The sequence below is a fragment of the Salvelinus sp. IW2-2015 genome, linkage group LG35, assembly GCF_002910315.2.
Source record: "Salvelinus sp. IW2-2015 linkage group LG35, ASM291031v2, whole genome shotgun sequence".
In the NCBI taxonomy this organism is placed as follows: Eukaryota; Metazoa; Chordata; class Actinopteri; order Salmoniformes; family Salmonidae; genus Salvelinus; species Salvelinus sp. IW2-2015.
In genome coordinates, this window is record NC_036874.1 from 1,917,264 (window position 1) to 1,929,827 (window position 12,564).

General features: G+C 43.2%; 1 protein-coding gene and 1 pseudogene across 1 annotated transcript in view; both read left to right on the plus strand.

Annotated features, from left to right (window-relative positions):
• The first annotated feature begins 2,166 nt into the window (after nt 1–2,166).
• On the plus strand, nt 2,167–8,624 carry LOC111958615 (trypsin-3-like; annotated as a pseudogene).
• A 1,836-nt stretch (nt 8,625–10,460) lies between these two features.
• The window catches only part of LOC111958616 (hyaluronan synthase 1), a 3,900-nt gene continuing 1,796 nt past the window's right edge, over nt 10,461–12,564 (plus strand). The window contains exons 1-4 of the mRNA XM_070437302.1: nt 10,461–11,153; nt 11,239–11,464; nt 11,652–11,784; nt 11,901–12,556. Coding sequence (XP_070293403.1) covers nt 10,461–11,153; nt 11,239–11,464; nt 11,652–11,784; nt 11,901–12,556 — 1,708 coding nt within the window. The remainder of the gene's footprint in view (nt 11,154–11,238; nt 11,465–11,651; nt 11,785–11,900; nt 12,557–12,564) is intronic.

The window sequence follows — 12,564 nt, forward strand, 5'->3', positions numbered from 1 at the left end:
GTACTTGGATCATGGCCTAGAGTTTGGGAACCAGAATGAGTTTATGCGGATCCTTTAAGGGGGCTGAACTTGATTTCAATTTCAATTCTCCTCATTAGGAAATGCAACTGAGAATGAGACTTGGGTCTTGGAGGTGTGCTTTGATGTGGGTGTCTCTTGTGTGTGTGTTCGAACGTGGGAAGAGTTTGGACTTTCACTCTGCCTAAACAGTACACAGTTACAGTCTAACCAGGTTCTTGGACATTTTTCCATTGCACACATACACAATCTGACTTGGCACAACACTGCTGGGTGCTTGTCGTCATTAATTACATAAAGCATTTGCACCTCAGAAACTTGTCTGCACATTGCTTGAACGCAATCAAACCCAAAAGCTTGGAGCAATCAAACTTTTTTCCCAGGGTGAGCGGCTAGAATTTACCCAACCCAAAACTGGATCCCCAGCCAGTGAACATACCACGCAGGAACTCTGCACACTACCAAAGAGCAGATGTGAGGGGGAAGAGAATGAAGGCCCCTGGTGTGTGTGTGTGTGTGTGTGTGTGTGTGTGTGTGTGTGTGTGTGTGGTGTGTGTGTGTGTGTGTGTGTGTGTGTGTGTGTGTGTGTGTGTGTGTGTGTGTTGTGTGTGTGTGTGTGTGGTGTGTGTGTGGTGTGTGTGTGTGTGTGTGGCGCATGTGCTGGTGTGGCTGTGTGTGCGTGCGAGCATGCGTGTGTGTCAACCTCTGCTTTAGTCAGAGCAACACCCCATTTGTGTGTGTGGGGGAACTCATGTTTCTTTTATCATTGCCTTTTTTCACTCATGCATAAGTATTCAGCATCTGCACATTTTGCCACAGGAGGGCTATCTGACACTGGGACATAAGCAATTCTTTCCGCCCTGCTGGGGACAGTTCAAAGCAATAAGGGAAATGATTCTCTGTTGATTTATCCTCAAGGAATGCACTGTTAAATCTGTGCCTATGTAATCTTGAGGTGGTCCATATGTTACACTTCTGGTGGATTTCTTTGTACTGATGTCCGGACCGGATGAAATACTGTATTTAAGTAATATATTTTGCCTTTAAATTAACATCTTATCTCTCTTGTTATTATTGTTTAAAGTGTTATTCTAATTGATTGTGCTCTAGTCATTCTGTGCAGCTCTATAGCAAGTGGTTCAAAACAACAGTGTCTGGAGTGGATATTAATAGCTATCCCTAAGCTGTAGTTTGAGGGAAGCTTTCGCAGACCATGTTTTGCCATACTTCTTGATTCACCAACCAAACTTGTAATTAGGCCGGGCTGCACAAATACCAATTTGGGTGTGTAAAACAACCAGTGGGAGTTTGAGGGGAATTCAGATTTTTGGGGGAGAGGTTGGGGGAGTGTGGGGAAATGTGGGGGAGGGAGGTTTGGACTGGTGTTGAGGGGTTTATTCTTCACAACAGCTGTATTGAGAGGGTGTGGCATCAACAAGAGAGAGCCAGGCTAAATTCACTGTGTTATTGCCTAGCCCAAGGGTAGTGAAAAACTAATGACATAGCTCACAGCCAGGTTGTGATTCACCCTGTGTGTTCGTAGCTGTCGAGGGGGAAAAATGTGGGCTCATTGCTTTTCTACATCTCCCAAATCTGTTTGTTGAGGGAGTGAAAGCCTTACGGTGTCGCAGAGAGCTGCTGGAGCTCCCATAACATTCCAGTTGTCTTGTCTTGAAGACAGAGAGCCAACACACAATGGGAATCTTCTGTCCCATAACCGCCAACGTTTGTTGATCTAGTTGCGGTGCTGACTGAAAATCAGGCTGTAGTGTCACGGGTGTGGAGAGGTCAGGAATTTTGTTTTTCGAGTCAAAATGACTGCCGACCTTCCCCTCACTGCACAAACCCGTAACGTTTCCCCCCCAAGTTTCACCACACAAATGAAAAAAGAGCTGAACGTCACTACCCCAAACTACTTCCTTATATAGAGTATGTCCCTACTTCCAACCACAACGCCAGCCCCCCTGGGCAGACCTAAGGGACACAGAATGATCAAACATGGCAGAGATTGACATCATACAAGATGACGGGGACATGTGCCATACAGATCTGTGGCAGAGGACCATCTGACAGTCTGTGTTCCAGTGCATCTGGGAGAAAGGGGGAGGGATGGATGGGTAGGGAGGGTTGGGAGGGGGAGGTTGAAACATGAGGAGCGAGCCCCAGATGGTGAAGATGAAGAGAAGAATAAGGGTTGTTGTCCCTCGTTGGACTAAAAGGGCTGTGGAAAGCAAGGAGGAAGTGAATATGTGTGTTTTGGGGAAAATGTGAGCAGCGGCGCTGGCCCACTGTCAAGGTCAATAGCCTCCTCGGGCCGCATAAGAGAGGACTGTGACATATTTCTTGCTGCTTTTCCCCTGCCTGTTGACCACATCCAGTGAGCTCTGTTTTGCAGAGCCTCAAGAAAGCGGGCATCTGGGTGACACATGGTACAGTGTGTACACCACTGTGTGCACTCCCATGTCTAGTGACTAAATAAGACTTTTTACACAGATTTTCACCTTTGATATCAGAAGAAGAGGAAGGCACTACTTTCCTCTTATTGCAAAATGGTGTAATTCTGCAGGAGCTGCGGATGTTGCTGGTTGATGCTGGTGAAAGGTGATCCAATCAACCCAACTGTTGCCAGAAACATGTTGTAATCTAAAGGCTGAGCTATTTGATTGTCCCGAACAATATGCAGCTGTAGTTTTTCAGCTGTAGTTTAATTTTTWAWWTTTTTTATTCTGTAGTGACTCTTGAAAATAATCCAGTTGAGAAACCATCCATCAATGTCAACATAGTCAGAGAGAGGTCACAAAATACATTTCAATATACACAAAGAATGAATGAGGCATTATTCTCCCAGACTTAAGATATGCGACAAACAGCAAATGAAGAGAACAACTTGCCTGTGCTGGATGGGAGTGTGTTATTTTTAAACCATAAGTGCATATAATCACAGGGTTTGGCTAAATGCACCCTGTTAAGTGCTGATAAACACCTTGGCACACACTGCAGTATAAGTTTTGTCTACCTCTTACTTTCCTGAAGTAATTGACTCAGGAAAGATATTTTAGATATGTTAATAATACTATTTCAGAGGCATGTAAAGTGAGCTGGACTGTATTCATGCAGGCTATTGTCTGCATCATCTCCAGCAAGCTTAAAAAATATATTACTAAGTTTAGTTTGTTTTTGTATTTTCTTCTATAATCTGTGATCATAAACCATCAACAAATAATGTGATTACATGTCAATAACATGTAATTGAATGTTAATATGTGTTTGATCTCTGAAACATTCAGGACACCACCTTGTGAAATGACTTTGTGTCATGAAACGGACAAACTGTCCCTCAAAAAGAAGAACTTGTGTTTGTTCCTGTACCTCAACATGTCACGTATCTAAAATGAATGACGACTGCAGGAAGTCTAATCACTAATCTCTCCCCTGAGGATTGAGCAACACTGTCCTGCACAGCATACACTCAAGGGATGGGAAGGTACAATACAATTGCCATCGTCAATAACATTATCATTCCACATACCACAGAGTTAACCCAAATGCTGTTTCATGATGAGTGTTTCATTTCATCCTGATTTGTAACGCTCTGCTGCTGAACATGGTTGTTGTTGTCATGGAGATAGTATTGTAATATTGTTGTTTATTAGTCATCTCCTGCTCCCCTCACAAGATAACATAATTTGACTGCTGTAAAAAATCTATATATCGCTTGTCATATTCTGTGAATAATGATATGGTTTTCCAGTATTCTGTAACTCGGTAACGATTAAGATACAGGGTAACACACTCTGCCCCTTAGTTGTAGGCCTATGGGGCATATTTTCACATTGCAGTTTGTTATTCATTTCCAACTATTCGGTGACACATGGAATTATGTATTTTTGGGTGAAGAAGAGCATCATTTTCAGCATGACATGACCACATCTATAACTACAACCACATTTTGAGTTATCTGCAGGTCTACCACTCTTGCTCAACATTCTCATGTGTGGCTGTCACGTTCTGACCATAGTTCTTGTGTGTTTTGCTTGTTTTAGTGTTGGTCAGGATGTGAGCTGGGTGGGCATTCTATGTTGTGTGTCTAGTTTGTCTGTTTCTATGTTTGGCCTAATATGGTTCTCAATCAGAGGCAGATGTTTTGTGTTGTCTCTGATTGGGAATCATATATAGGTGGCTTGTTTTGTGTTGGGGTTTGTGGGTGGTTGTTTCCTGTCTTTGTGTTTCTCTGCACCAGCTAGGACTGTATCGGTTTGCCACATTTATTATTTTGTTATTTGTAAGTGTTCACAGTTTAGTAATTAAACATGTTGAGCACTGGCTACGCTGCGTGTTGGTCCGATCCTTGCTACACCTTCTCTTCACGTGAAGAGGAGGAAGGCTGCCGTTACAGTGGCGTCATATAGAAATGACACACTGCTATCTTTGGTTTTGAAATGACAGAGGTTTAAGAAACCAACCTACACACACTGCCTGATTTTTAGCGCAGGCAGTTTTCTATTTTATGACAGATTCATATTCAACATCAGTTGAGCTTGAATTCACAGGTTCTAACAGGACAAGGGGAAATATGTGTGAATACCCATTAGAAAACAGTTTTATTGAAAGCATAATTGAAAACGTACAGGACAAACATATCTTAGGAGGAAATTCCAATTGTCAAAAAACGCCTGACAAGTTAATTTGTTGTTCATTTGAGGACAACTTCCATTCTAGTTGTAGCCTATACGCTCTTAGAATGTTTTTGCTATCTAGAACGTAAAAGGGTTATTCGGCTGTCCCCATAAGAGAACCCTTTGAATAACCCTTTTTTGGTTCCAGATAGAACCTTTTCTACAGAGTGTTCTACCTGGAACCAAAAAGGGTTCTACCTGTGGCGGAAGCTGAATAACCCTTTTGGAACCRTTTTTTCTAAAGTGTACAATGTGTAATAAGTTACACTATAACTGGGAAGCATATACTTTTCATTATAATGTTGTAAATTGAAGCATATACAGAGGACTGATGCATTTCTGGTTAGAACCTAACAAATGAGTCTAACTATTACTCATACAACAGTAAGGTAGTTACAGCTCGATATGATATGCAGGCATGACTTGTCTATCTTATTATCAGTGACTCCCAGTGAGGGGGGTGGGGGGGGAGTTATTTTCCCCAAGAGTGTCATTGGTAAAAGTTGAGCTCCAAATTGAGATAAAGAAAGTCCTTGAAACAGGTGAGATAAGAGGAGTGAAACGAAAAAAAGAGAGAGGGGAGACACACTGATCCTGTCAGCAAAACAGACTGAAACAAGAACATGAAACTTCTCATTCTTCTTGCACTGTTTGGAGGGGCAGGTAGGAGAGTACCTTGTTATTTTACCTAAACATTTGCTCAGAATACATAACATAAGAAATTGCTGGTCGATGTTAACACCGGATTCTGATGAAAAACCMAAGACGTCATTTAATCTCAATCAGGCTATTGTTTTTTTTCCCTTTGAATTTTATTTCCCTTGAGGGGGACGACAAGATCGCAGCAGGGTATGAGTGCAGGAAGAACTCTGTTCCCTATCAGGTGTCTCTGTACACAGAGTACAACTTCTGGGGAGGGATCCTCCTTTCTAGTGAATGGGTGCTCTCTGCTGCCCACTGCTACAAATCGTAAGTGCAGACTGTAGAGTTACTATGTGCTAGAGTATTTGAAAAATAGTTTAAATGTTTTTTTTTTACAGTGAATTTTATTTTATGATCATTCAGGGGGTGTGGGCCTTAAAATTCCCATTTAATRTAGAACTGTATGCTTTGCTCTTTGTAATATCATGTTTAACGGTTGAGTCCATTCGGATTTTAGACCGTAACTGTTGTAGAACTGTTTGCATGAAATGGGTAAACCAAGCATACAGCAAATCCAGCAAGTTCCCTAGTGCAGGACCCTCCTTCCCCTCCAACAACCACAGTATAATCTCCTTTCTGGCTATAACCCTGCAGGTTGCCATTGGAGGTCTGTCTGGGGGAGCACAACATCAAGGAGCCTGAGGACACGGAGCAGCACATCATGTCTGCCCGGTTCATCCGCCACCCAGACTACAACTCCGGTACCCAGGATAGTGACATCGCGCTGATCAAGCTAAGCCAGCCTGCCACCCTCAACAGCTATGTGAGCCCTGTGGCTCTCCCCACTAAGTGTGGCACTGCTGGAACTATGTGCCAGGTCTCTGGCTGGGGAGCCTTCGTGCCAGCAACGAAGGCTGTGAGTGGAATTTGTGTTTCAAGTTTCAAGTTTTATTAGTCGTATGTATGGGATACACATGTTATACACCATCCAATGAAATGCTTACTTTCAGGTTCCTTCTCGACAATGCAACAACAATAAGAAATAAGAAAATATAATAATACAAACATTTGTGCGTGTGTGTGCGCGCTTGTGTTTGTGTGTATTTGTGCGTGGGTGTTTGTGTGGGTGTGAAAAACAGCTGCGTCTATTACCCCAGGTGACCTACTTGCCCAGTGTGTACAGTACCTGATTAGATATCATGCTGCCTTGGTTAGAAATGGTTAACAGCTGAGGACAACAGCTATTTTAGAGTGTCTTTTAAGAAATCAAGTTTTCCACTTCTGATTTTTTTCAAATGGAAAGTTTTAATGCCTTGTTACATGTCAATCAAATTCAATCAAATGTATTAATAAAGCCCTTTTTACATCAGCCGATGTCACAAAGTGCTATACAGAAACCCAGCCTGAAACCCCAAACAGCAAGCAATAAAGATGTAGAAGCACATGTCTGTGTCTTTTCTTGCTCCCTCTTACTTTCTTTGGTGTTCTGTTCCAGTGAGGTACCCTGACACACTGCAGTATGTGGAGGTCCCCCTTCTGACTGGTAACACCTGCCTGGAAGCCTATTTCTTCCAGATGACTGAGAACATGATCTGTGCTTGCTTCATGGAGGGAGGCAAGGACTCCTGCCAGGTAACTGACAGAATAGACCTGTACTGTACTTCTTCATATTTTACTTTCGTGTTTTCACAGTTTTTACCATGATGCAATCACACTGATCTCTGGTTATATATTTTCTTGTCTCTCTTCATCTTGCTCTGTCACTGAATCTCTCTATCTTGTTTCTATCACTCTAGCTTGTTGCGCTCTCTCTTTCTTTATCTCTACCTTCACCTCCCCTATCTTACCCCACCTCTCTCTGTCACTTTCTTTGTTTGTTTGTTTGTTTGTTTGATTATTTGTTTGTTTGTTTGTCTCTCTCTCTCTCTCTCTCTCAAGAAAAAATTTACATTTCTTGACATTAGGGAAATACTGTATATATATATTTTTTAAACACCTTGGATCAGAGCACACAGTATCTTCATTCTGTTTCCTGTCCTATAAGGTTAATAATTGTTAATAGATAATGTTAATAATAATGTCTCTCTCTATTTCTCTCTCTCTATTTCTCTCTCTCTCTCTCTCTCTCTCTCTCTTCTCTCTCTCCTCTCTTCTCTCTCTCTCTCTCTCTCTCTCTCTCTCTCTCTCTCGACCCCCCTCCCAGGGTCCACTATTGGTGGCCCTCTGGTGTGTGATGGGGAGCTGCAGGGTGTTGTGGGTCATGGCTGTGCTCTCAGGAAGAAGCCTGGCGTCTACACCAAAGTCTGAAACTACGTGTCATGGATCCAAAACACCATGACATCTGGCTAAGTAGCAAAGGCTGTCCCTGATATCATGGAATTAACAATTTGAACTGACGACATCAAAGCGTGTCTGTTTATTGAATGGTTTATCGTGTGGTCTTTGTTAGGGTTGACTTCTTATGAGAGGATTTGAAAAAGTCAGATCAGAATTTGAGCTATCGTGAAGGCGCTAGCTAGAAGGTTTAAGAGATAGAAATGGAACACTTGGTTCCCTCTGCTGGCTATACAGTGATCAATCTTAAGTGATAATCAAAAAACATGACCAAATCATGTCTAGCAAAGAGAAGCAAAGAATACATATTCCATTTAGACTATGGTCTTAGTCAGTCTTCCAGTGTGGGAATATTCTCACAATACGGTAGACTACCCAGATTTGTCAAGTCCACCCACCATCCAAAATACCCCAAGTACCACACCCTTCACCATGACATCATAGTGACCATGCCAAGGGTTCTGTTGGCCCTGTGGCCTGAGGCATTCTATTTGGGTCTGACCTGAGGCATGTGGATTCATTCACAACAGTGTCGGTGGCTATGGGTGTGGGCCTTCAACGATCTCGTCAACACATTTCTATGTCCCTAAAGATGTAGTCAGGGTAAATAAAGTAGAATGGACAGCTAGGCAGTGGTGTAAAGTACTTAAGTAAATATACTTTAAAGTATTACTTAATTAAGTAATTTTTTGGGATATCTGTACTTTACATTAGTATTTATATTTTTCAACTATTCAACTTTTACTTTTGTTCCACCACATTCCTAAAGAAAATAAGTAACTTTTTACCAAGTCCATTTCAAGCACTTATCAAGAGAACATCCCTGGTCATCCCTACTGCCTCTGGTCTGGCGGACTGGCTAAACACAAATGCTTTGTTTGTAAATTATGAGTGTAGTAGTGTGCCCCTGGCTATCCGTAAATAAAATAAAATCATGATGTCTTGTTTGCTTAATATGAGGAATTTGAAATGATTCATACTTTGACTTTTGATACTTAAGTATATTTTAGCAATTATATTTACTTTTGATACTCAAGTATATTTAAAACCAAATACTTTTAGACTCAAGTAGTATTTTACCGGGTGACTTTCACTTTTACTTAAGTCATTCTTTTCTTTTAAAGTACTGTATCTATACTTTGACTCAAGTATGACAATTAGGTACTTTATACACCACTGCAGCAAGGTCTTTCGAGGTCATCAATATTGAACCTGCCAAAATACATATGGTAGTGGTTCCCAAGTTATTTTCTCTCTGAGGCTGTTGGCGTTTTCTTGTGACCCATGCAAAACCACAAATAAAACCAATATTTTGGGAGTCTGCAACCCAAGCGGAGTTAGCGGTGATTGACCATGGGGCACGAGTTCCGACCCACCATTTGGGAAACAAAGCAATGTCAAATACTCCCAGGGTTTTACTGTAGTATGTTCAGCRTCTTTACCAAGGAATATGTATGACTGAGGCAGTATTATAGTGTGTCATGTTTCACTGTCACTGAACCAAAACAAAGACCCTCAGGTTGATCCATGAGATAAGACATGGTCATATGGTCTTAAACACTGCTTGATGTGCCCATCTCTATGCACCATTCATGTATGGTGGTGGATATACATTTGTTAGCCTTGTGACTGGCATTGCCTGAACGTGTTCAGTACAAGAGAAAGGATGCAGGGTTATTATTGTGCCACCAGAGGGCATCATTCAACTTCTTGACAGATCATGGAAGTGACTGGTCGGGACAAGGTAGCAATATTCCACAATGGAAATGTATGATGGAGATGAGGGTAGTCATATTTCCCACACTTTTGGTTGATCTTGTATAAGGGGTTTGTGTCATATGTGAATTGTGCTGTTATGTATTTATGGTCGAATCCAAATGCCACAAGTTCCCTATGGGAATTTTTTTGTAGGATATTCTATTTGATTCTACTCTATTCTATCCAATAGTCAAGTGAATAATATCTAAATGACTGTATTCTAAAATGTGACCAAAATGAAATACAGAACTGTAGTTAAGTAGCCTATAATTGATGGACCTCCTTTCTACTTTGACGCAGCACGTGCTGACTCACAAGCCCAATATTAAGGGCGTTATACCTATGATGGTTTGCTTTGGGCCACTATATGTGCGCTCACATCTGGCAGCATCTGGAGTAAGCGTGCTTCTCAAGTTTATAAAGTAATCCAACTTCACGCAAATTGCAGAGTAGAGCGGGAGTAGGAGACGGAGAGGAAAGGGCATTTCAAGAGTGGAGTAATTTGGCACCAAAGTTAGGTAAGGCTAAACATTTTTATCCAAATATGTTTTTAGTTTTTTTTACCATTAGAAATACAGTTTCGTTTTGCGGTACATTGTCTACGTCACAAAGAAACAAGGTAACTTCTTTATGATATCTTTTGAAGATTGATATTCTTTCCTCATGATAATGCTTTTGTGGTAGGATGTCTATGGTATTTATAGTTATCTGGAACTTGACAGAATGATGCCCAACATTTTTTTCCTATCTTGTAAATAAGCTATCCTAATTGTTAAAATCAAATACATTTTGTAGACACGGTATTGTTGATATAATAATACTTGAAATAATGATTAGCCTTTTTACAGCCATTATTACATGTAGTCCTGTAACGTTCAGTTGTATTTTCAGGAGTCTAATTCAATCAATCAATTCACTTAATTCAACAAATGAAATCTAATCTTTAATTTAGCCTATTTGACCCTCTTCCAATGTATTTATCTTAAATGTTCATCTTCCTTAATTGACAACAGGTATCTAAAGGGGGAAAAAATGGAACTGAAACTATTGCTAAGGCGGGTGGGCTCGATAGTCCGTGCTATCCTGACATTCCTCTTTGCCCTGGTGGTGCTGGGGGTGATGGTGTGGGCCTACGTCCAGGGCTTCCAGCTGGCCACCTCCCCGTACGGRATCATCTCCTTCGGCTTCTACGGCCTCCTGCTGGGGCTCCATGTCCTGTTCCAGAGCCTGTTTGCCTTCGTGGAGCACCGCCGCATGAGGGCCCGAAGCAAGGCCTGCACCTTCACCAAGACCATTGGCTTCACTATCTCAGCCTACCAGGAGGACCCAGAGTACCTGCGCGAGTGCCTAAACTCCATTCGGGCCCTCAAGTACCCTCCAGAGCTGCTGCGGGTCATCATGGTGGTGGATGGGAACTCGGAGGACGACATTTACATGCTGGAGATGTTTAGGGAGGTGTTTGCAGACCAGGACCCTGGCTGTTACGTGTGGAGGAATAACTACCACACGTGGGACCCCACCCAGACCCAGAAGGCGGGCATCCTCAAGGTGATAGGCCCCGCTGGGGACGCTAGTTATGGGCTGGGAGAGGACCCCCAGAGGAGGGAGGTGGAGGATCTGATCAACAGCAGGAGGTGTGTGTGCATCATGCAGAAGTGGGGTGGAAAGAGAGAGGTGATGTACACAGCGTTCAAGGCACTGGGACAGTCGGTGGACTACATACAGGTGAGGAGTTTACTTACATCTCTTTGTTTGGCTCTTGAGATTAGGGAAATACTGTATTTAATCTCGCTCTCTCTCTCTCCTCCAGGTGTGTGACTCTGACACCAAGCTAGACCCCCTGGCTACGGTGGAGCTGTGTAAGGTTCTGGAGAGCAACCAGAAGTACGGGGCMGTGGGAGGAGARGTGATGATCCTCAACCTCAAGGAGTCCTACATCAGCTTCATGAGCAGCCTGCGCTACTGGATGGCGTTCAACATTGAGAGGTCCTGCCAGTCCTTCTTCAACTGTGTCTCCTGCATCAGCGGCCCATTGGGTAAGGAAATTACACTTTCCTGTGACCGCGATAAACATAGTCATAACCTTGCTTTTCTTCTTTATGTTACTGGTAGTCATGTAATATTACTATGTTATTTGTATTCATTAACATAACTAGTGATACAATTTGAATGTACATGCATGTAAACTGCAGTACTATAACATAGATTTGGTTTCATCCTCAGGTCTGTACAGGAATGACCTCCTCCAGCAGTTCTTAGAGTCCTGGTACAACCAGAAGTTCCTGGGGACTCACTGCACATTTGGGGATGACAGACATCTCACCAACCGCATGCTCAGCATGGGCTATGCCACCAAGTGAGTATACATTTCTTCACAAATACTCCTCATACYCAAAWAAACTGAAWCACAACACTTTACTGGAGATAAGATAATAATAGACTCATTCATCATCATCCATCCTCTGCTCTCAGATACACGGCCCGCTCCAAGTGCTACACGGAGACGCCAGGCCAGTTCCTCCGGTGGCTCAACCAGCAGACACGCTGGACCAAGTCTTACTTTCGCGAGTGGCTCTACAACGCCATGTGGTGGCACAAGCACCACCTGTGGATGACCTACGAGTCCATCGTCTCTGGTGTCTTCCCCTTCTTCGTRACGGCCACCATCATCCAGCTGTTCTGGARAGGCACRCTGTGGGARATCCTCTGGGTCCTCTGCTGCATCCAGCTCATCGGCCTGATCAAGGCGGCCTATGCCTGCATCCTGCGCCGCGACCTGGTCATGGTGTTCATGTCCCTCTACTCTGCCCTCTACATGACCAGCCTGCTGCCRGCCAAGTACTTTGCCATCATCACCATGAACAAGAGCAGCTGGGGCACGTCGGGCCGCCGCAAGATGGTTGGGAACTACATCCCCCTGCTGCCTCTGTCGGTGTGGGCGGCCATCTTGCTGGGCGGGTCCTGCTACACCATCTACAAGGAGAGCCAGAAGGGCTGGTTCACGCCGGCTAAGGTACTAGAGACCAGGTTTCTGATCTACGGCTGTGTGGCGTACGTCTGCTACTGGTTCCTCATGATCTTCCTCTACTGGGTGTGGTTCCGCAGGCTGTGTAGGAAACGCTCCCAAAGTTATGAC